General features: G+C 38.9%; 1 protein-coding gene across 2 annotated transcripts in view; it reads left to right on the top strand.

Annotated features, from left to right (window-relative positions):
* The first annotated feature begins 232 nt into the window (after nt 1-232).
* The window catches only part of ACVR1B (activin A receptor type 1B), a 41,590-nt gene continuing 17,612 nt past the window's right edge, over nt 233-24,210 (top strand). The window contains exons 1-3 of one of the 2 annotated variants that reach the window (XM_074225887.1): nt 233-339; nt 21,575-21,814; nt 22,960-23,202. In XM_074225887.1, coding sequence (XP_074081988.1) covers nt 252-339; nt 21,575-21,814; nt 22,960-23,202 — 571 coding nt within the window. In that variant the 5' untranslated portion in view covers nt 233-251. Of the gene's footprint in view, nt 340-16,759; nt 21,815-22,959; nt 23,203-24,210 lie in introns of those variants that run through there. The other variant, XM_074225886.1, reaches the window with a different exon arrangement.

The raw sequence follows: 24,210 nt of genomic DNA, 5'->3' as shown, positions 1-24,210 counted from the left end.
GGGCGGGCTCGCGCGCGCGCGCCCTCTCCGTCGCCGCCCGGCGCGGAACCGCTTTCACCCAGGGGCGGGCCCGCGCGCCTCTCGCCCCTCCTGCCGGGACGGCACGTGCGGGGAGGCGGCGGCGGCGGCGGCGGCGGCGGCGGCGGCGGGCGCGCGCGCGGGGCGGGCGGCCGCGGGGGCGCGCCGGGAGCTGCTGGGCTGCGGCGGCGGCGGCGGCGGCGGCGGCGGCGGCGGCGGCGGCGGCGGTTACTATGGCGGAGTCGTTCGGAGCCTCCTCCTTCCTCCTCCTGGTCTTCCTCCTGCTGGAGGGCGGCGGCGCGGGGCCCCGGGAGACCCAGGGTGAGTCCCGGAGAGGGTGGGGAAGGAGAGTGGCGAGAGCGGGCGGGATCCGGGGCGAGGCCTGGAGCGGCGGCGCCCCCTCCCTGCTCGGTCCCTCCGCCCGCCGCTGTGGGCCCGGCCCGGCCCCGGGCGCCCTGCTCCGCTGCCGGTCCGGCGAGGCGTGGCCGCCGCCCTCCGGGCCTGGCCCCGCGGAGCCCCCCGGGCCAGGGGCCCCATCTGCGCCGCTACCTGCCCCGGCCCGTGCCCGTGCCCGTGCCCCGGGAGGGGTGGCCCCGCCCCCATCTCACACACACACACATACATACATATACACATATGCATACACACACACACACGCACACACACGCGCGCGCACACACGATGTTTGCAAGGACCGGGAACGGTGACCCTAATGCTGGGAAATGAGAAATGTCTCCCACCCCAGACCGGGGAGCCCGATGGGGAGGGCTGCGGCGCGCCCCCACCCCAGGGACCCCTGCGTTACGACTTGGGGGATGCCTTGTATGCCAGATGTTGAGAAGCATCTCACATCTACCTTGAGCCTCCGAGATTATATAAAGGTCCCAGGAAACAGACTTCTCCCACCGCCCTTGGCCAAGATTTCTCTCCTTCACCCCCAAGAAAACATGAAGGGACAGAAACTTAGCTTCTATCCCAAACAGCCTTCCTGACGGGCATCCCCTTCTGCCCACCACGGGAGATGGGCACGTTTCAGCCACACTGCCTCTTGTTTGTGAAGCCCTTTGGGTTTGAGAGGCGCCATTGAAATCCAAAAATATTATTTAACTTAAGGAATAATCGATTCAAATGGTCAAGGATGATAGGTGAAGATTCAGCTGTACTTGAAGTGATTATTGATCTGGAGATTTGCCTGGGAGGGTTGATCAGGACTTAGAACACAGAATCTACTTTGCATTCTCAGTAACCAACTAACCTTTCAACAATGGAAAATAAAGTGTGTGTGTGTGTGTGTGTGTGTTTGCTAACACTATTTTTCATTAAAGAAGACAGTCTGGGGTTTCTTAAATTACCCAATCAAACAGGAAAGGGATCATTACACTTTAAACAATATTATTATCTTTAACTTTGAGAGCTGATCCGTCAGTAGCTGGTGTGTGTGCACTGGCCTTTGTTCACTTCACTAGTGCCTCTGTTGAGTATTTCTGTTTCCCTGTTCTGTTTTCCTCCTTTTTTGCTGTATTGTATAGGCAAGGACTCTGTAGTATGATTCTTGAACACAGTGTAAAGGTGTGTGAACAGAAACTGACAGCATTTGTGAGGAAGTGATGACTTCCAGGAAGATTTCATGGGGGTGGGAATGGGAGGTAGTTACACCGGACCATGTTTCTGGAAGATAAATGTTATTTTTAAAAGGAACCTGTTTTAATCTCTGGTTTGCTTCTTTGGATATTATGAATAACTCCTAAAATTTCTTTTATAAGGATTTTTATTGTATTCCTAATGTATTAAAGATAGCAAACCTTTCCCTGGTATCTTTTTTTTTTAAATGTCCATTTTGGAAAGTTAGTAAAAGAATAAAGTACCTACCTAAAATGGTTTAAATGAGCCACAGTTTGTTTGCTTTACCTTTCCTAAAAAGAATGTTTGATTAGGAAAGGGGTTGGGCTGGATTTTATTTCTTTATTTTTTTTCTCTTATTTTTTAAAATTAGAAAATGTTGTATGTCCAGCAGATATTCTCCAAGGCCTTAAAACTTCTTGGCCAGACACTACAATTTTTTCCGGGACACATCTAGTTGCCCACAGTGAATGCACCGGAAACCACTGTTGCAAAAGGATTAGAGTAGAACGTCAGTTCTGGGAAAGCAAACTATGGGCCATGGGGTGACAACTAGTTGAATCTTTTCTTTAATGTATGACCATCATACATTTATTTTATCTGTCTTGAATGGGCTAGAAATAGAGCAGGGTAGTTCTAAAGCATTTCAGACCTTGCCTGGGAGCCTGTAACAGAAGAATGAGTAATGTTGAAGGCTGACCATTTAATAAAGATAGAGGGTGGTGGGGTACTGGGACCTTTATACCTTAATAAAATGCTGACAGTGGGAAGTGGAAGGAGTTTGTACCGTGATAAAGTTGTGGCACAAAACCCATTTGATTAGGAATCCTGCTTTTTCAAATTTATCTATGGAGTTGTGTTTTAACATATGTTTTTAATATGTGTTTTATGTGTTTTAAAATAAAAAAAATTACTTCATTTAGGAGAGACAATAGAAATTGGCTAATTTTTCAAGATCAGCAGAAACCTGAATAGTAGAGATACTAGAAATTTTGACAGTGAAATTGAGGGAACCTACTTAAGATTTCCTTTGACTCCAGATGTTCACTCAGCAAAATAATTTGTCCAGTAAAAGTGGACATATTCTTACAGTAGAGAATAAATGAATCCCTTGTCTGCTCATGATTCTTACCTGTCCAAAAAGGCTTGTAAAAAGATATGTATTAGTTGGAACTTGGAGTGGGAAAACATTTGCAATACCAGAACTTTGCTTTCTTACAGGTTGTCCTTGAGCAAGTCTAACCTTTCTATAATGTAAAGGACATGATACATGCTGTACTTTTGGGGACATTTGTGAGACTGAATTACTGATATCCAGTTAGCTAAGTATTTTTAGATACACTTTCTGTACTTATGTGAATAAGCAATGTTGGGTTACTGTTTATCTTATCAGGGCAGAAAAAAAACTCTGTGATCAAAGGAAATACCATTTGTCACAGCGTTTCTTTTTATTTATGGATTTTGGCAGACTATTTTCAGATTCTTTCAAATTAATCTCTGCTTTAGAGGACAGGTCTTTAACATTTGTGCAACTAGCAGTAAACCTGGAGCCATCTGAGATTCTGGAGGGAGTGACCTGCTTAGCTTTATTGGTTTGGCACCATATTATTTATTATGCAACCCTGGGTATGTTTATGGCACTATGTAAATGTTACCTAAGAATATACAACCTTAGATTTGGGCCAGTTGGTAACTTAACAAGAGAAGGTTAGACTGAGAACTTCATCTTAAAAGGTTCCTTGGAATGTCAGAGACACGGCGTGATTAAAACTCCTTTTATTGTGGCTTTACTTTGTCCAAGATTTTAACCAACCTTTCTCTAATGATTTGGTATAATGATACCTTCATGCCTTGGTTGATATAGTCATAGACTTAAAGTTAGAAGGGACTTTAGAGGGGGGTCTAGTCTTATCCTACAGAGGTCCAAGTTTGCATAGATAGTAAGTGACATAGCAAGGATTTGGCTTACTTTGCCTCTTTTTCCACTTTGACACTCTGTTTAACCAGTTTAACTTTACATTATCTTCTGTTCTTGAATTCCTTATCTCCATTGTCCTATATTGCTGCTCATCCTTTTCAAAATCCCAAACTTGAATTGCCCTCATATTTCTCATCTGTAGTCTTACATCATGTTGCTGATCCCTGCTGGAGGAAATCACACATCCCAGAGGCTTGAATCCACTACAAGTTTATTTTATCTAATCTCACTTGGGCCCTCACTGCCTACAGGGCAAAACCTTGAAATTTATCTCTGATTTACCTTTTATCACACTCTTCACAAGATCTATTCTAGACCTTTCTTTCCCTCAAACTGTTTGTATCACCCCCTCTCTTTTTACTCTTCTGGGAGGACCTCATTTAATCTTTCATGAGTTCCCTCTCATTATCAGTTCTATATTTCATATCACCTCATCATTCCCCATTGTCTCTGAGCAAGACATGAATCTGCCTGCCAAGTCCAAAAACTCTTATTCCATTGATTCTCACCTCTTCTTTTCTCTTCTAAGAACTTGTTCTGTCAATTATCTCTTCCACTATCTCTAATCTTTAATCGTGCTTTATCCACTGACTTCGTAGCTGCTCCTAAAAAACATGCCCAGATCTTTCCATCATAAAAAACAAACAACCCTTCATTTGATCCTGCTATCCCTTCAAGTTTTTTAGACTTCTGTATCCTCCCTTTCCCTGCCAAGTTCCTAGTAGAAGGTATCTTCACCCTTGCCTTCACATTCTTACCTCCCTCTTTTCTTTTCAATTTCTAAACTAATTTCTGACACCACCTTATCACTTGATTGAAATTGCTCTTTCTAAAAAAAAATCACCTAATTGCTAAATCAGATGGTTTTTCCTTAGTATTTTATCAATCTTGACTGTTCTGCTGACCACCTCCTACTCACAGATACTCTCTTGTTCTCTGGATTTTCATGATATTTTTCCTGTTTCTCCTCATATATTTCACTACTCCTTAGTCTTCTTTGCTAGATCATCATTATCTATGTGCTAACCTCTATTTGGTATATTTGAGACTTGTGTTCTGGGCTCTCTTCATTCAATATTCTCTGGATAATCTTTATCAGTTCCATTAGATTCAGTTATCTTTATGCATATGACTCAGTTCTACATAACCAGTCCTCAACCTCTCTTCTGAGTTCCACATCACCAATCACCTGTTGAGCATTCTAACTGAATGACCTATAAGCATTGCACATTCAGTACATTCAAAAAAGAACTCATCTTTCCCTTTTATGTCCATTCATCCTAATTCCTTGTTTCTGTTGAGGACAGGACCATCCTTATAGTCACTTGATTCACAAACTGATAGTCATCCTTGGTTCTTCCCTTTCCCTCCCATTCCCATCTCACACATTTAATCACATATAAATCTGATTTCTGCCTCCACAATATCACTCCTGTTGGTCTCCTCTGCACTCACATAGCACCACTCTAGTTCAGTTCTTTATTTCTTCTTGACTACTGCAGTGATGATATTTGTCCTTCATTCTTGAAGACCATGAATCAGTGAGGTGATGTCATGACAAGCAAGCAGTTTGGATTTGAGTGAGTGCAGTGCTAAGAGATCAGCCTTGCTTTCTTCTCTGGAGCCATCTGGGTCCAGTGGCCAGATAGGAAAAAGAATGACTAGAGATGGTCATGGATTCAAGGCATTCAGTTAAGTGATTTGCCCAAGGTCACACAGCTAGTTGGTGATAAGTGTTTGAGATCAAATTTAAACTTGAATCCTCCTGACTCCTCTGTACCACCTAGCTGCCCAGTAGTATTTTAATTGTTCTCACTGTTTCCTTCTTCAATCTGGTATTTTCAGGGTTTGCCCCCCCCCCCATTCTAGGTGGGAATGCTCCCCCCCTCCTTTCTGCTTCCTTCAGGTCTCAGTTAAAATTCCACTTTCTGCAAGAGGCCCATCCCAATCCTCCTTAATTCCTCTGTTGATTATTTTCATTTTATCTCATATAGACTCCCCTCATACAGTTGGTTAGAGTCAAACTGGTTGACTTGATGTTCTCCATATAGGACATTCCATTTCCTGCCTCCTTTCTTTGCCTTTCACCCAGTGGAATTCCTAGCTCCAGGCAAGGTTCAACCCCAGTGTTACCTCCGATGGGAGGCCTTTTCTGGCTATAGCCAGAACCTTCTAACCTCTTATCCATCCCTGAAATTACTTTGTGTTTCTTCATATACATTTTGAATCAGATTCTGTATATATATTGTTTCACAGGGAAAGGGATTGATTCTACATTCCTAGGACCTAGTCCAGTTTTTGAGTCCTTGGCAACATTTGATAAGTGCTCAATGATTTGAAATTGAATGGAATTCTCATGAAAATCCTGTTTGAGTAACTGTGACTTTTGGTGGGCTGTGATATAGTCAGCTAATTGTATCCCAGAGAGTTCATTGCAACCCTTACTGCCACTGGATTGGTGAATTGGTAGGATCTGCTATTTCTTCTTTCGATACTTCCATCAGAGCCTGCTGGAGAGACTTGTCAGCTTGAATTGAATTGCATTTCAGTCTGTTCTTAAGAGTAACTCTAGTTCATGCTTCTTTATTTAGTACCAAGGCAAAGTAGAATTCAAGCTAACACTTCAGGTTCATCTCCTTTGTGTTGTATTTTCATTTTTAAAATCTTTCCTTTACTTTTTATGGATAAGATCTCTACTTGGAATATGCATCTCTGTGCATTTTTTTTTTGTTTGGTAAAATGGAATTTTTATCTAAGATGATTTTGTTTCATTTTCTTTTTGTATTTTCTAAAAGTATCCTAGAGCATTTCTTCCCATAACCTCATTAACAGTGGTAGTGCTGCAAGCATCTTCACCCACTCTTGGCAGAACTAATGGGGAACAGTGAAACCTTTAAAATAGTACCTCCAAAGATAGAAGAAGAGTAGCTTTCATTCTCAATCACTCCATGGAATCACTCCAGGATCTTCTTCATGGTTCTGTACTAATGCCTTTTCTTATTTTTATTTTTTTAGTATGTTTACTGAAGACATGGTATGCTAACACCTTCTTGATATCTCTTCTCATTTAGGCTTACTGCTCACATATAGTGGTGAGAACATTATCCTAGAGGTAAGATTTGGGTTATAGTAGTACTGACTTGCTGTATAACCTCAGGCAATTCCTTCTTATTGGACCTTAGTTTCCTCAGCCATAAAATGAAGATATTGGATCGGATAACCTCTAGGGTTTCTTTCAGCCTTAATATTCCATGAGCCTTGTAAATTCTACCTTTCCAGTTTCCCTCTACCTATTGGTTCTTCTATACTTTCCACTTGATCTTTTGCGTACAAAAAAACCCACTTATATAAGAGTTTGCTGATCTTCTTATGCTAAAACATCAGCCAGATTTAGCCCTGAAACATCCATTTCTAAGGTATTCTCCTAGAATCTGTACTTTTTCTTATGCATTTTCTCCCCGTGGGCAGTGTTCCTGGGTTTGTGTATAGACCCTTTCTGCCTCTAAACAATTTTCTCTCAGCCCTATCTTCTCCACCTGTTGTTTTGTTGGATGATTAGAGCCCAACATAATGAAAACTGCTTAACTCATCATTAAACTAAACTTCATCCAATCTGAAGTCACAAAAAAACCAAGCTTCCTGTTCACTTAACTTCTCTAAACCTATTTGCTCGACTGTAAAATAGGAGTCATAATTCCTCTCCAACCAGCCTCTAAGAATTGTAGGAGCTACAGAAAAGTAGCCTTGAAATCTATTCTCTCTGTGATGAATTGATAAGTGAAAAGAAGTCGTTTGAATCCAGGTTTTATATGTTTATATTCTCATCCCTTTCCTTTTCCATTACCCTAAATCTTGGCAATCCTTTAAGGGGAAGATTATGTGGGTAGTTAGGGAGTGAATATTTTAAGTTGAAAGGGGGCAAAGTCAGGAAGACCTGAGCTTGAATTCTGAACCAAGCATTTATTAACTGGTGCAAATAAATAAGCATTTATTCAGCACTTAATTGGGGCACTGTTGCCAAATAAGTGGTGCAGTAGATAGAGCTCTGGGCTTGGAATCAGAGGATTCATCTTCATGAGTTTGAACCCAACTTCAGACACTTACTGACTATATGTCTCTGGGCAGGTCACTTAAGCCCATGAAAAACAAGCAAGAGAAGAATATGGCAATCGGCTCTAGTATCTTTGCCAAGAAAGCACCAAAATGGGGTCATGAAGAGTTGGACACAGCTGAAAAATGATTGAACAGCAAAAATTGGCCCATACTAAAGCTGGGGATACAAAGAGAGGCAAAACCAGTTCCTGTCAGCAAGGAACTTACATTCTAATGGGGGAGATGTCTTTAATCATCTGTGGGCTTCAGAGGTCATATTTCAGAGGGGTTATACTATTGATCTGACCCTGGGCAAGCCACTGAACAGCTCTAAACCTGTTTTCACTTATGTAAAATGGGAATGACATTTATTTCAAAGACTTGTAAGGATTAAATGAGATGATGTATATAAAGCACTAAGTGCTATAAAATATGATCTAATATTATTAGATTGCTTAAATTCTTCAGTAATAGTCAAGGGAGTTAAAGGGTTTTTCAGCTAATATCTATGATCTATGATATATGGAATAAGTCTCCAATGAGCACTTAAATTATTTTTGTATACATCTCCTTATTTTAGGCTGGAGGTTTTAAAGTAGTAGATTGTTGTTGTTCAGTAGAGTCCAACTTTTCATGACCCCATGGATCCATGGCAGCTCCTTCTATCATCCATTATTTCTTTTTTGTTTTTTTTTTTTTTAGGTTTTTGCAAGGCAAACGGGGTTAAGTGGCTTGCCCAAGGCCACACAGCTAGGTCATTATTAAGTGTCTGAGACCAGATTTGAACCCAGGTACTCCTGACTCTAAGGCTGGTGCTTTATCCACTACTCGACCTAGCCACCCCAGTCATCCATTATTTCTTAAAGTTTGTTCAAGCTCGTATTCATTGTTTCTATGACACACTTTGTACATCCAGTCTTCTACAATCCCTTTTTCCTTTTGCCTTCATTCTTTCTCCACAATGAGTCTTGTCTTATTATGACCAAAGTATTTGACCTTCTAGTGAATAGCCTTAATTAATTTCTTTGACTATTGATTGATTTGATCTCTTTGTTGTCTAACAGACTTATCAAAAGTCTTCTCCATCCCCACAATTTGAAAGCATCAATTTCTGCAGTGTCCAACTATCATTGTTGCCATTTTTAAATAAGTTAATTCTTTCAGTTAATTGAGATTACCCTGTGATGCAGAATTCCTTCTATGAAATAAACATAAATTGTCCCTGCCCACAACGAGCTTGAATTCAACTTGTTCTGTTCCTTAGTTGGAGCAGTTGGTGAAGCTGAGGCTGAATTTGAACTCGGGTCCTCCTGACTCCAGGGCCAGTGTACTATCCACTGCTTTACCTAGTTCCCCATCATTAGTACATTTAAAAAAGTATGCTATCTTAGAATATTCTTTTAAGAAAATTTGAAAGTAGATCAGATCCCAAACCTGGGAAGTAGAAATTGCTTTGTTGCACAGAATCTTCCTTTGAATAGTGTTTGCCATATTGAGTGAGATCTTCCCTGAGTATGTCCCAACTTTCTCTAACACAAGTTTTCAATTCCATCTTTCTCTGCTTACCAGTAGTTAACCAACTGTTGTTACCTTTTTTTCCTCCCCAGCTCAGAGCATCTGTCCCGTTCCCTTTTAGCCCATCACATTTGTATTGCTGCATTTTTAGTTTCACCTCTCTTCACCATTAATATTTTGTCCACCAGTCCTGCTAATACCCTACTGAAGTCCTCTTTTTGAACCACCTTGAACAGGAGGGCCATCTTTTTCCTTTTTATATCATTCTTCATTTCTTAGTATTAGTATTTATTTATTTTGTCCTATTTTTTTTTTTGCATCTCCTGCATTTACTGTTGTATCAAATAACAGGCACTTCATATTTGTTGCACTTATTAAGCTCTTATCAGTTTTCTTCTTACCAAAGCAACTAACCTAAGCCCTTTTCTTTCTGGAAACTGCATCCTCACTGTCTCTAAAATACTTAACTTTAGTATAGTATGTAGGTCAGGAAGAAGATACCTTTTGTAAGCTTCAGTGTCAAATAACTATTGTTGCCCTGAAAGACCAGATAAAATAAAAGTCACTTCAGAGGATAACTATAGGGAAAAAAGTATTCTTTGTATTTTGTTTTATTGTAGGATAAAGTAAAGGATGATTGTTTCCTTTCCTTTACCTCATTCACCCCCTTCCTAGTGCTTGGTACAAAATGGATAGTTTATTAAATATAATGACTGTGTGGATGGTCCTGGAAAGACTGGGGAATATTCCTTCTTTATGATTCAGTTCATACCTTTCCATCATGCCACTCAACTTCCCAGGCAGCCATGAGGATCCTTCAGGATGACCATTTTCTACCTTCAGTCATAAATTAAGTTGCACTGACAGTTCTTCTTAATATAAATGCCAAGCATTTATTTGGGGAAAGAACAAAGCTTTCATTCTGTAGACCTGAGGCTTAAGGTTGAACTTGTTTAAACAGCTCTCTAGGGTTGGGTTTGTTTCCAAGCAAAATGTCAGAAAGGTATTGTGTAGAATGGATACAGTGCTGAATTGGCTTCTCTGACACCTTCCCTTTCATGTAAATCCCATTTCTAGGCCCTTTTTTCTGGATAGGAGTGAACTAAAGAACCAGCTTGTCAAGTTCTTTTTTGTCAAAACCAGATTTTCCCTTACTGTTCAAGTTCCTTTATTGTCAACTGTATTTTTCTTAGATGCTTCTTAGCTTTTTATATAGGGAATCTGTCTTTGTTGGTTCATGAAAATCCTCTCGAATTTTGCATTTCCAAGGTTCTATCAAGGTACAATCACTCATAGTTCGACAGTGAAGACATCACATATCAATCTCAAGGAGTAATTGATTTTTTCTTTTTAATCCTATTTGTTGATTCTAATGGAAAGGGAAACATAATTTAGAAGCTACAGATAAAGAAAAGATAATTTCTTCTTTTTTTTTGATGGCTGAACTTTATTACTATGAGAATTTCCTGCTCATAACCCTGAGTCTTAGTTTAACTTAATACCAGTTTCTTAAAAGTACTTAGAATTCAGGAGTCTGTGTAGCATAGTTAGAAAGACTGTTTAGCTTGAAATCAAAAGATCCAGATTCAAATTTAGATTCTGCTATTTACTAGCACTATGACCACAGGCAAGTTGTTTAATTTCTCAGGACTTCAGGATTTCCTCATCTGTAAACTGTGGATAATACTTCAAATCGTAGAGAGGAACTTGCTTTATAAAACTTTAAAGTACTCTATAAATGTGAGTTATTGTCACATTAGCGGTTTCGTGCAGGAGAGCCAAACATCACCAACTTGAGTGGAAGATTGTGGGACTGTAATTCTTTAGTCTTCTATTTCTCAACATAGCCATTTTTGGGGGTGGAAGTCTAGCGTTATGTAGGCTATTCCTATTAACAAAAGGGGCTTTGTATACTTAGCAATTTTCCTTACTGAGGTTTATCAATCTTAGAAACCTAAGGAATAAAATGCATGAGTTAGTGTATCTTACAGCAAGTGAGGATTTTCATGTAAATGTTTTCTAAGAAACTTGGTGGATTAACCAGTAACTTGTAGGCTCTATATAGTAAGAAGAGGGATGGTAAAATGGGAAACACAACCCAACTAATAGTAATGAAATGAAAATCATTACCAAAGTACATGAAATCTCTGCTTTGTAATTTCATAATTATATGATAAAAATGGGCTATTAAGAGATATGCTACAGACCACGTAGCTAAAATAGTGAGATTAAGATGCAATGTTAAATGGGATTGTGGAAGCTACAGAATTAGTCTTGGCTATAGTAATTGGGGACTTCAGTTTATCTCAACATATTTTGGCAGAATTGGAGCAAAAAGTGCACTTAATATTTTTAACATATACAGAATTGGTAGTTTTACAGATATCTTATTGTCTGATCTTGTTATCTCTAAGACTTTTTGTTTCTTCCTTAAAGATATGATTTCTCTCTAATCACACTCAATTTGGATCAATGTACAACATGGAAACAAAGTAAAGACTGACAGATTGCTTTCCATGGTGGGGGGAGGGAAGTAAGATTGGGGAGAAAATTGTAAAACTCAAATAAAATCTTAAAAAAAAAGAATTGGTAGTTTTAGAACCCACAGGGCATGGAAATAGACCCAGTTTTATTCTAAATGGTAAGCAAGAACTGATGTAGAGAGTAGAGATGTAGATTTGGATAAGGGAAAGCACCAGACCACCTTATTAGAAGGCCCAGGATAAATATGTACCAAAGCTCAAAATGAGTTGTTTGAAGGAAGGGGGGGGGGCAACATAATACTAAAGGGGAGATAGAGAGTTTAAAAAAAAAAAGCTCCTGCAGAGGAAATTTCATCTTTCCAAAAATGAGAAGCTCTTTCTTATGAGGCACCTGGAAAGCCAATTATGACACATATATCCTGCAAGAGATTCCAAAGCAAGTGATCAGGTTATTTTAAAATCTACCAGAAGGAAGGAAATCATCATAGAGAATCAGTTGGACTACTTGGTGATCATAGTGCAAAAAGTACTTTCAGAGATGGAAAAGAAATCAGAAAGCTGCAATTAATTATTGCTTCAGTACCACACCCAGATTATCCCCTGAAGTGTACAATTTGGAGGCCCTAGACTAAACAGTGTTAAATGCACAGGATTCTCTAGACCTAATCGATAGAATAGATTTAAATAAATTATTGCATCCTCCCTAGAGTTTCAAAGGAACACAAGAGTAAAATTGTAGAGCAGTACTGAAGTATGTAACCTGTTGCTAAAAGGCAAGGCAAGCCAGCATAACTAAAACAACAGGGCATCCTGAGGAAAAGAAAAGAGGCAGCACATATCAGGCAAATCAAAGCATTACTACCATGGCCATTGTCTCTTGTTGTATAATAATGAAGACTGCCCAGGCCCATGAACCCAAGAACCCTAGAAATAATGACATTCGATAATGACGTATAGTAAGAGACATGTTACACTCTAAGGACCTTGAGACTTTGCCATCAGACATGTAAGCCAAAACCTTCCACATATATTGTCTCCTCCATTAGAATTTGGATTTCTTGCATGCAGTGACTGTCTTATTTTTCTTTTTTTTTTACCTTCAGTATTTAGTACAGTGCCTTGGACATTAAAAATGCTTAATAAAATATTTTCTTCATTTATTCATTCAAGTGGCTGCTCTGCCAATGAACTGGCAGATTTCCTTTTCATCAGGAATTCTTGAAAGCCTTCTATTTCATTAAAAGTCCATTTCTTTTCCCTGTAGAATATTACTCAGTTTTGCTGGGAAAAGTTATCTTGGTTTTTATCCTAGATTATTTTCCTTCTAGAATATCATATTCCGGGGCGGCTAGGTGGCACAGTGGATAAAGTACCAGCCCTGGAGTCAGGAGTACCTGGGTTCAAATCTGGTCTCAGACACTTAATAATTACCTAGCTGTGTGGCCTTGGGCAAGCCACTTAACCCCATTGCCTTGCAAAAACCTAAAAAAAATATCATATTCCAAGTCTCCTTTTTCTTTATAGCAGTAGCTGCTAAATCTTGTGTGATTTTGACAGTGGCCTTTGAAGTTCTTGAATTCTTTCTTTCTGGCTACTTTGCAGTGTTGTCATCCTTGACCTGAGACCTCTGAATTTTGACTATAATATTCCTTGGAATTTTCATATTAGGGTTTCTTTCAGAAGATGACTAGTGTATTCTTTTGATTTCTACTTTATCCTTTGTTTCTAAGCTATCTCAGCAGTTTTCCTTTATTATTTCTTGAAACATGAAGTCAAGGCACCGAAACTGTCTCTTCTTTCTGCCTCTGTTTCTGTCTTTCTCTGAGTCTCTCTCTCTCTCTCTCTCTCTCTCTCTCTCTCTCTCTCTCTCTCTCTCTCTCTCTCTCTCTCTCTCTCCTGAGTTTCAGATACTCCAGTAATTCTTAAATTATTTCACCAGCATCTATTTTCCAGGTCACTTATTTTTCCTTTATTTTACATTTTCTTCTCTTTTTGTCAGTCTTTTAACTTCTTGATGTCTCATGAAGTCAGTTGTTTTTGTTTTATCAGTTTTAATTTTCAAGGAATAATTTTCTGTAATAAAGTTTTATGACTCTTTTGCCAAGCTGTCAATTTCATTTTCATATCTTGTTCAATTACTTTCATTTGGTTTTTAAGATAATTTTTAGTATCTTTAAATCTTAGGAATTCTTTTTAAGCTTTTTGTCTTAATTTGTTTTTTTTCCTTTGAGGCTTTGCATATGAATATGTTCATTATCTTCTGTGTTTGAGTATTGAGCTTCCCTCTTATCATAGTAGCTTTTTATGGTTGTGTCCTTTTTTTCTTTATTCAATCTTCTAGCCTACTTCTTGACTTTGGTTAATGTTGGACTCAGCCAACTTTTAGGGGAGCTGCTTGACCTAAGCTTCTGTGTTTTATGATCTTCTGCTTTCACATCTCAGTCTGGGAGCCTACAAATTTTCAGTACTGCCAAAAGTAATGTGTTCTAGAAAGAGGTCCATTCACTGCCCTTGCAGTCTGAGCTCTGAAAGTTGGTTCTTTTGGCTTATGTATTATTGAATTTTAGTAGGCTACTGTTAGACACTGTTGGCCCACTGGGAGGTTTTACAGGGTCAGAGGGACTGAACTGTGGGCTCACCTTTGGTCTTAATCTCTTGTCCTGAGTATTCCCACTGGAGCATATGTGCTTGGCTAAAGGTTAGAACCAAGTCTCAATTCTACTCCTGGGCTCAGAGCCACATAGCTGAATTTCTAGAATTTGTGCTTTGCAACTGTTCCTCTTCTCCCTGAATCTTTGACCTGCAGGTAATGAATATCAGAATTGTCATATTCTGGGGTATCAACAGCACCTGTTCCTGTACTCTGTGCTAGTTCAGGGGTTGCTTAGGATCTCTTTCTTTTTTGTTGTTGTTGGGTTTTTTTAGGTTTTTGCAAGGCAGATGGGGTTAAGTGGCTTGCCCAAGGCCACACAGCTAAGTAATTATTAAGTGTCTGAGACCGGATTTGAACCCAGGTACTCCTGACTCCAAGGCCGGTGCTTTATCCACTACGCCACCTAGCCGCTCCTTAGGATCTCTTTCTACTGTCTCCCTTCCAATCCCTGGCCTCTGGAATGTTCCTTTCTTATTGCTGCCATGCTGTACTCCCATCCTGTCCCCTCTCTAGTGTCCTCAGACCTTTTTGACTTTCTAAGCTGTCCTGGGCTGAAAAAAAATGACTCCCTGTGACTTTTTCTTGGTTCTGTTCAGAATTCAATCTGATGTTTTTACTAGCTTGTTGGGAGAGTTAGGCAAAAATGTTTCCTCTCTACTCTCTTGACTCTACTTTCTGAACTAGTAGAATACCCTATGACTTCTATCTTAATGAAAAGTTCTGGAGGAGATTCTGCAATATAGGGTAGAAGATATCACTTTAAGGACAGGGGCAGAACCTGTAATTCACTGGTACAGGGAACTTTGCTCATAGAGAATTGCCTATACATCTCACTAAGAGCTTCAGTTCAGTTTAGTTCAGGTTCAGACTTGCCCTGAGTCACATAAACAGTGTGTCTTAGGGGCAGAACTTAAACCCAAATCTAGAGAGAGAGAAAGAGAGAGAGAGAGAGAGAGAGAGAGAGAGAGAGAGAGTATTATGAAAAAGGTAGATTCATTTTGTTGTGGAAAAATAAAAGGCATAGCTTTTAAGAGGAAGAATATTGAAAGCATTACTATTAGGATAATGAGTGCTGCTCTATTAAAACTATTAAAACTGAGAAATTGTCATTGTATGTTGCTACCTGAAGATAACAGCTGAAAATATTTTCAGAGGGACAAAAAGTACAACAGAATGCTAAGTACTAGCAAAAAACTTATTAAAAATGAAACAGGAATCATTCTCCTTTTTTACAAAACCTTGCTATAATGTTGTATAGATTTGGTTATCCATCTCAAGAAAGACATGGACTAAAATATCAGGAGTTGGCAGGTGAATGGGAAGCTACTATAGGTAAGGATTCTCCCTCTACCCTGTTTTTACTTCCCCTATCAACCAATTATTTGCTGAGTCTTATGAATTCTATCTGCATATTATCTCTTCATATTGCACCACCTTAGTTCAGTCCCTCATCACATTTTATCTGGACTAACAGCTTAATTAGTCTCTCTGCCTCTCTAATCCATCCTCCTCCACCTATCAATTCTCAAATTGATAATTCCTATATAACCTGATCATATATATAGTCTGACTATGCCACTTCCCTGCTCTGGAAACTACTAATTTCCTGCTGTCTCTAGGATAAAATACAAAGATTTCTAGTAGTACTCCTGTTTGTGTCTTTCTGTTCCTGATGAGCTGACCTACTTGCTGTTCTTGGTACTCAATATTTCCTTTTTCACCTTGGTTCCTTTACTCATGCCTAGAGTATTCTTCCTCCTGCCCTTTTCTTATAAAATAAGTAAATTCCTTTAAAGTCCAGCTTAGGTTCTTCATTCTTTGGGAGATTTTTCCTTGTTTATTTTTTTAAGTGCTCTTATCTACCCCCCCCAAACTACTTTGTATTTTTCTGTTCATACATTTTGTATTTGAGGAAGCTGTCCTCTTTCTGGGAAACATGGGTTCAAATCTTGCCCTTGATGATGAACTTTTAGCTATGTGACTGAGCAAGTCATTTAATCTCTCAGTTTCCTGTGAAACTTAGTCTAAGATGATAACTTGCAAAACAGTTGTTGATCTATCTGCATTGGGTAAATGGAACTTCCACACTACACTAATAAAATCACAGGTATAAAATTTTTTTCCCCATATCATTCTTTATTTTTACTTCATATTCTCAGATTGTACCAATCATTTTTTGACAAGTTTTGAGTTTGACAATTTTTCTCCCTTCTAACATTCCTTCCTGCCTCACCCCAACAGAAGGCAATCTGATGGTATAGGCTTTAACATTTGTATATAGGTAAAAAAAAATTTTTAAAGTTTTTAAAATTTTTATATACCGGGGCAGTTAGGTGGTGCAGTGAATAGAGCACCGGCCCTGGAGTCAGGAGTATCTGAGTTCAAATCTAGTCTCAGACACTTAATAATTACCTAGCTGTGTGGCCTTGGGCAAGCCACTTAACCCTATTTGCCTTGCAAAAAAAACCTAAAAAATAATTTATATACCTATTTATTTATTATTTTTCCTTAGTTGAGTGCTTCCCTCCAACATACTGTTCCTTTTCTGTCTTCATATCCCTAGTTCCTGACAATAGTACCTGGCATGGTAGGCACTCAGTAAATGTTTGTTGTGGTCATGGTCTCAAAAAAATTGTAAAAAGCTTGGATAAGGTTGTGTGTGTGTGTGTGTGTGTGTGTGTGTGTGTGTGTGTGTATGCATGCCTGTGCCTTCCTCTAAATCTTAGAATGTGAACATTAGAGGAACTCCTTTGAAACTTGAAATAATTTGGGGCCAAATAAAAACTCTTAATCATCTAAAATGCTATTATCTATTATTTTATATAATATAAAGTTAAAAAAACCCAAATAGGCACCTCAGTGGCATGGTGGATAGAGCACCGGCCCTTGGAGTCAGGAGGACCTGAGTTCAAATGTGGCCTCAGACACTTAACTAATTTCCTAGCTGTGTGACCTTGGGTAAGTCACTTGACTTCATTGCCTTATATAAATAAAATTTTAAAAAACAAACAAAAAAAACCCTAAAAAGAGATGTTAGGCAGTCTGGTATAGTGGAGAGAGCTTTGAATTTGGGGGTCAAATTCTAGCTCTTCCATTTATTATCTGGGTAACCTTGGGTGAATAGTATATAAAATGCAGGGTTCAGTTGAATTATTTCTGAGATCCCTTCTAGATCTAGTTTATTTCTGACAGACTGCAAATGTTAATACTATGTTTTCAGAAGTCATAGATTGATTCTTTGGTGATCATTATGGCAAACTTGGAAGTTTGGGGACTATTTCTAATTTTTTTGGAGTTGATGTCAGGGAAAACACTCATGCACTCATATCTATGACAAAGATTGATCGCTGAGTTTGGATGGACTATGCCTTTGAACTTGGTATTGCTCATGAATTTCAAATAAAGCAACAGAAATGAAGGATTCTTCTCAGGGTTGTGACAGTTGGTAAGGGAAAGGAGGATTTCATTTTCCTTGTTAGTAATTCCCTTTTAATTTTTTTGAAGCTCAGCAATGAATTAGATGCTTCAACTAATATATTTAGAGTCAGATTCAATTCTATCCCAGTGGAACCTGGAAGTCTTTTTCAAAACACTGGCTCATTTAGGAACTAAGTTTGCATTTTGCCACCAACTAGTTTTTGACCTTGTCTTAGAACCGCGTTCAAATTCTGCTGGGGGTTCTCATGACCCACCTAGGTTTGATTAGCAAACTTATTAATATAATCTTTGTAAATGAAGCATGAACATTGACTATTTTCTCATGTTTCTTTGCCAGAATGGTTTAGTTGGGCCAGTGTAGTTCAGATTTTTAAACTATTTTTTTAAACCATTGGTCTTATTGTATGAGGAAGTAAGAAACATATATGCTTATGCATGTGCTAGATCTATCAATTAGAAATGTATTCTTTTTTTATTTATTTTTTTTTAGGTTTTTGCAAGGCAACCAGGGTTAAGTGGCTTGCCCAAGGCCACACAACTAGGTAATTATTAAGTGTCTGAGGCCGGATTTGAACCCAGGTACTCCTGACTCCAGGGCCAGTGCTTTATCCACTGCGCTACCTAGCCGCCCCTAGAGTTGTATTCTTAAACAAATTGTAAAGGATTGGCATCTAGAACTCAACTCTTTTAGTCTCCTTTAAGTCTAAATTAATGAATTCGTCCCATCTCCTTAGTGACAGTGCTTACTTTCATGTGACTGGAACTGATGACCATTTCTTACATAAGTATGACTTTGAAGAGTATAGATTGCAGTCAGCTTGATGCAGTGATAGAGTATTGGGCTGGAGTCAAATGTGGCCTTGGATGCTTTACTAATTTTGCGACCCTGGACAAGTCATGAAGCCACTTAGTGCCTCAGTTTCCTAATTGGTAAAATGAGGATCATCCTTTATAGATTTCTTGTGAGAATCAGGGGAGAGCACTTGACACATAACATTTTCCCTCTTCCCCCTTTGTCTTCTACTGTATTGGATCCTTTATACAAACTAATCTGGACTTCACTGATTTAGAATTGAAACTTCATTCACCAGATACATAGTAAACTTAAGTTTTAAGTAATTTTATTGTCCTTCATTATATGTAGCAGTGAACAGGAACATTTTAAAAAGCATAGATAACCACATTGCTCTTTTGATTGAAATTCAGGAAAATATTTGCAAACTTAAAAGTACAATTTTCTAGTGGAATATCAGTGACCTAAGTTAGATTAATTTTTCTTTTGCTTGTTTAGTTAGGAAAGAGTGTTTTGGAATTTCTGAAACTAAGCTTCCCGATCTTGTTCACATAGGAAGTATATCAACTACTCTGACTGGTCCTTCACCTAAGCTGCCTAGTGGGTGGCCCCCTTCTTTGAGGTGCACATCATATTGGTGCCAGACTTAGTGTGGACATACAATCAGTTTAGCCCACTTTAACTCAGAGCTTAAGCTGTCCACTAGCTTCTTCTGCCTTCCCCCTGGGAGGGATTATAGGCAGTTGCCACCATGCCTGGCCATGTAAGGAAACTTGACTTTTATTTTTCTTCTCTTTTCAGATTCTTAATTATTAAGGAAATATTTTTGTAAAGAAAGTCTTTGAGTTACTCTGAGAAGTTTGTAGCACTAAAACTTTGTCATCCTAATTAAGGTAAATATTTATAGGTGGACAAACTTGAGACGCAGAGATTATAAAGGTATTGACTGAAGGTTTTAGATAGCAAACTCAGCAGAGAAGAAAGAATTAAAACTCAGTCATACGACTTGCAATTCGTTGTTTTGTCCAATCTGGATTACATTTCACCACTTTTGTTCTTTCCTGTCTTATGCCAGGATTGTTTTAGGAACTTCCCAGAAATAACAAGCCACATGTGGGTGTTTTATCTCCAGAATGATTCACCAGAAAGAAGCCACATATTTAACCAGAGGAGAGTAAGAATGAGAATGACTCTTGTTTGGCTAATTCCAATTAATGATGGACAGTAGACTGTATCCTTTTAAAAGACTTGCCTTGTTTTTGATCTTATGTAGCTCTCCATGCTCAGAATAGTTGCATCATAAAGTTGTAGTTTTTCCATTCTCATTTATCAATATAGAACAAATGTTATGACCTATGTTAGGGCCCAAGTAACAAGAAGTAGACTTTCCAATCTGGAAAACGTTGTGAGGCAAGGTTTTCCATTTGGCACCATGAATTAGAAATCAATATCCATAGTTTTTCAGGAAAAATTTTTTTTTTTTAAATCCCTTCAGAACCCACAGCCCCTTAAGCAATTGATAGCCCTAATTCAGGATAGTTGTTACCCTCGAAATCACTCCCCACATTCTTCATTTTCTCTCCAAAGGTTTCTTTTCTGGTGTGTGTCAAAAATCTTTTAATCTCCATTTATCATTAATTTGGCGTATATGAAAAAATGGGGGAAAGGGAATTTAAGTTAGCAGGAAGGATTATGAAAGGAATGATTTGGAATAGGAGTTGAAAGTTTGAGGGGAATTGACTTTTAAAACCTTCCCTTTTATTTGGATCCTTTAAATAATAAAGTATAGTCACTATCTTGAACTCTCTGCCTTAAACATAGACAGGCATACAAATCATCAACACAGCACCAATATTTTAAGCGGGTAGCTGCATGTTTTAAAATTTTTCCTGAGAAATAGTTTTCTGATGAAAGATTGGGAAAAAACACGGAAGGCTATGGAGTTGTCTATACTTTTCACCAGCCAATGTAATCAGACCGAGAGAGGGTTTTAGAATATTGGAAAAAGCAAAGATAAATTGTCTGTATCTGAAGAAGAGAAAGATTAGAAGTGGCAAAGGGTAAGGAGAACGCAACATTTTATGACACTCATTAGAAGCCTTAGTTTGAATTCAGTTTAAGTTGATGGTTGCTGAATTTTTCTTCCATTTTATTGCCAAAATGTGATCCATTTCCATCTGTTAATGGGTAAGTGCCTAAGTCAGCACTAGTAGCCTTAGCCTAAATCTCTAGGTAACTAAGTCCAAAGTCTTATTTTTCTTGTTAAAAAAGTCAGGATTAGGGATCAGTGTTCAGGAGACCGTATTGTGGGAGATCTAGTTTCAGCTATTTGTGCTATTTCTGTTGTGTGAATGAATAAAGGATTTCAGGTTCCAGGACTGAGCACCAAATTAATTTATAGTACTTTACTGTCTCTTTAACTACTGTACCTTCTTCATTTTAGGCCCTAAAAGTAGTTTTTTCAGTATGAGACAAAAGAAAATACCGAAGGTGTCTGGGCATATTTATGAACAGAATTGGTAAACAGTGAAAAAAATTCACATAGCTATTTTCCTATTTTAGTTCTTCCTTTCATATAGTAAAGAAAGGCAAAATTCCCCCACTCCCTTCCTCAATGCAGAAGCTTAAATAATCATAAGGAAAAACTTGTGATGGTGGCACCTAACTTACATTTAAGCATAAAAAAGGAAAGGCATGATTTGAATGGGAATTCCAACTATAAAACTTTGATCAGAAGCAGATTTTCTTCATATCAGACACAAAATGTGGAGCTTTGGGGAGAGCAGTAGGATATAGAGAACTATTTTTATAAACTGTGTAAGTCAAAAAGCTGTCACTGGATTAGGCTAATACCTTCATGTCTTTACCTCTGTTCATAATAGATGGATATAACTCATCTTTATGCTTTGTGACTGTTTATATAAATAGGGACTTTAAAGATTCAGAATCTCTGTTACCAACATCTATTCTTTATTTTCCAACAGCTCTGATATGTTCATGTACAAGCTGTGTGCACTCCAACTACACTTGCGAAACAGATGGGGTCTGCATGGTTTCCATTTCCAACATGGATGGGATGGAGCACCATTCTCGAACCTGTATCCCCCAGGTTGAGCTGGTCCCAGCAGGAAAACCCTTCTACTGCCTCAGCTCAGATCATGTTCGAAACACACACTGCTGCCGCACTGACTTCTGTAACAAGATTGATCTGAGGGTACCTAGTGGTGAGTGACTATTCTTATAGAACCATTGATTATTGTATTTTTGGGAGATTGGGGTAACTGGGTATATAATTTCATCTATTTCCCTCTACTGTGATTCCTTTGATGGACGAGGGGAACCCCTTGTCATTTCAGTGTCTCTAGGGATTATGGGGGAAGGGATCTCACAGTTTGAGGATTAGGGATTTGGTGAGGAGGGAACCAAACCTTGATTGTAGTCTCAGTGGAAGCAGAGCTTAGTAAACAGTCATTGCCATACAAAAGAAAAAGGAATGCAATAGAGCAATTACAAGAAGCTGGTGAAAAGTCAACCAAGATCAGTCAATGATAGGGATGGGAATGGGCCATGAGTTTATGAAATGTTGCCATGGTAGAATCAGTAGAGGTATTCAGTTGTAGGGATAGTTTGAGAACTAAGTATTGTTAAGAATAGAAGTAAAATTGCTGTGGCTAGGTGGCATAGTGGATAAAGCACCGACCCTGGAGTCAGGAGTACCTGGGTTCAAATCCAGTTTCAGACACTTAATAATTACCTAGCTGTGTGGCCTTGGGCAAGCCACTTAACCCCATTTGCCTTGTAAAAACCTAAAAAAAAAAAAAGAAGAATAGAAGTAAAATGAAGAGAGGTGAGGGTGGGCAACATAAACAGGTATGAGAAAAATGGAGAGGGACAATATCTCCCCATTCTCTGGAATTTAAACTTTTTGGCACAAAAGGCAAATAAAGTTCCCTGTATTGGGGGTATAATTAGAAGAAATATCTCCAGCAAAAGGGAGGAAGAGGGAGAAATAGAGAATAGTATGAGAGGAAAATGTTAAAATTTGGAAATTATTTGGCAAAGAGGAAAATGAAGGAAGATGCAGAATAATTGCCATTTAATTGGAGCATCCCCAACATTATTCAGATTTCAGAAGGAATTATTTTCTGAGAAAGTTTGAGAACTTCTTTTCTAGTGTACAAGAATTATTTTGAGGGATCTGGCTCAATGGGATTGAAAAGAGAAGTTAGAGGTGGCGGCAAGGTGGGAAGAATATTGTTCTTTTTTTGAGAGTTTTGTGGAAATCCTGTCTCACTGCTTCCTTTTACTTCACTGTTTTTTTTTTTAAATTCCACCCATTTTTTAAAATTCCACCCATTAAATCACTCAGGTCATCTGAAGGACACCCCATCCATGTGGGGTCCTGTGGAGCTGGTCGCTGTTATTGCTGGCCCAGTGTTCCTCCTATTTCTCATCATCATTGTCGTCGTCTTTGTTATTCACCATCATCAACGGGTTTATCACAACCGCCAGCGGCTGGACATGGAAGATCCCTCGTGTGAAATGTGTCTGTCCAAAGACAAGACACTTCAGGATCTTGTCTACGATCTGTCTACTTCAGGGTCTGGCTCAGGTACAGAGTTCTTCAGGGCATGTGTCTGTGGTTAACCTTCATTGTTGACTCCTAGCAGGGTAAGGTGTAGGTGGGCTAGGCTGATCGTTTGTGAGTCATTTGGTGCTTTTGTAATTCCCCCCCTCCCCTGGAGCCCCATGTGTAAGTGTAAGGTAGCAGATTAACATATTTTTTTTTTATTTCCTCAGATCCCCAAATTAAATATAAACAGTTCTTCCTCCTGGAAATGCTATCACTTCCACAATTCAGTATTGTATAACTTCTACCATTCTGCTGGTTCTGCCTGAGTGATGATTATAAAAAGTTAGTTGGTAGAATGCTATTTAGCAGACACTTGGAGCATGTGCAAAATTCCCATAAGGTTGTAGTAGCTAATCATTGAAATAGCAGTATCTACAAGGTGAATTTAAGGACACTGAATGCCAAAGCTTAGAGTTTGTCTTTGGTGAATTATTTACTTGTTCCAGTTGCCTAGGATTTTGTGACAGAGCTTTGAAATAGGCAACATGGATTCTTAGTTAAGTACTGGCTCCATGTTCTGAATGGGTTGTTACTCACCTGCCTGAGGTCTGCTTCATCAAAGGAATCAAATAGGAATTTGATGCATAGCATTAAATCTTAGGATGAAATTATTAAACTCCTCAGATCAATAAAATCAGTTAAATTATTGGACCTGGACAGAATTACAGGGAATCTAAGGATCTTGACAACAGTATAATCTTCCATTGTTGAAAAAATCTCTTTAAAAAGCATTGTTGTCACCGTTTCAGATGTCAAATATTAGAGCTAAGATAGACCTTAGAGATCACCTAGACCAGCCTCCTCATTTCAAAGGCAAGGAAGCTGAAGGACTGGAATGACTTACCCAAGGTCAGTGGGATTGGAGTTTAAGTCTTTTAACTCCAAATCCAGGGAAGATGGGTGACTTCCTTGTGACAAGTTTTTGTACCTCCTCTTGAAGTAAAATTTACTGTCTTATCCCATCAGCAGGGCAGTTGGCATTGCAGA

This window comes from Macrotis lagotis, chromosome 2 (genome assembly GCF_037893015.1).
Source record: "Macrotis lagotis isolate mMagLag1 chromosome 2, bilby.v1.9.chrom.fasta, whole genome shotgun sequence".
Classification (NCBI taxonomy): Eukaryota; Metazoa; Chordata; class Mammalia; order Peramelemorphia; family Peramelidae; genus Macrotis; species Macrotis lagotis.
Note: the sequence above shows the minus strand (reverse complement) of the source record. Positions and strands in the feature narration are given on the sequence as shown.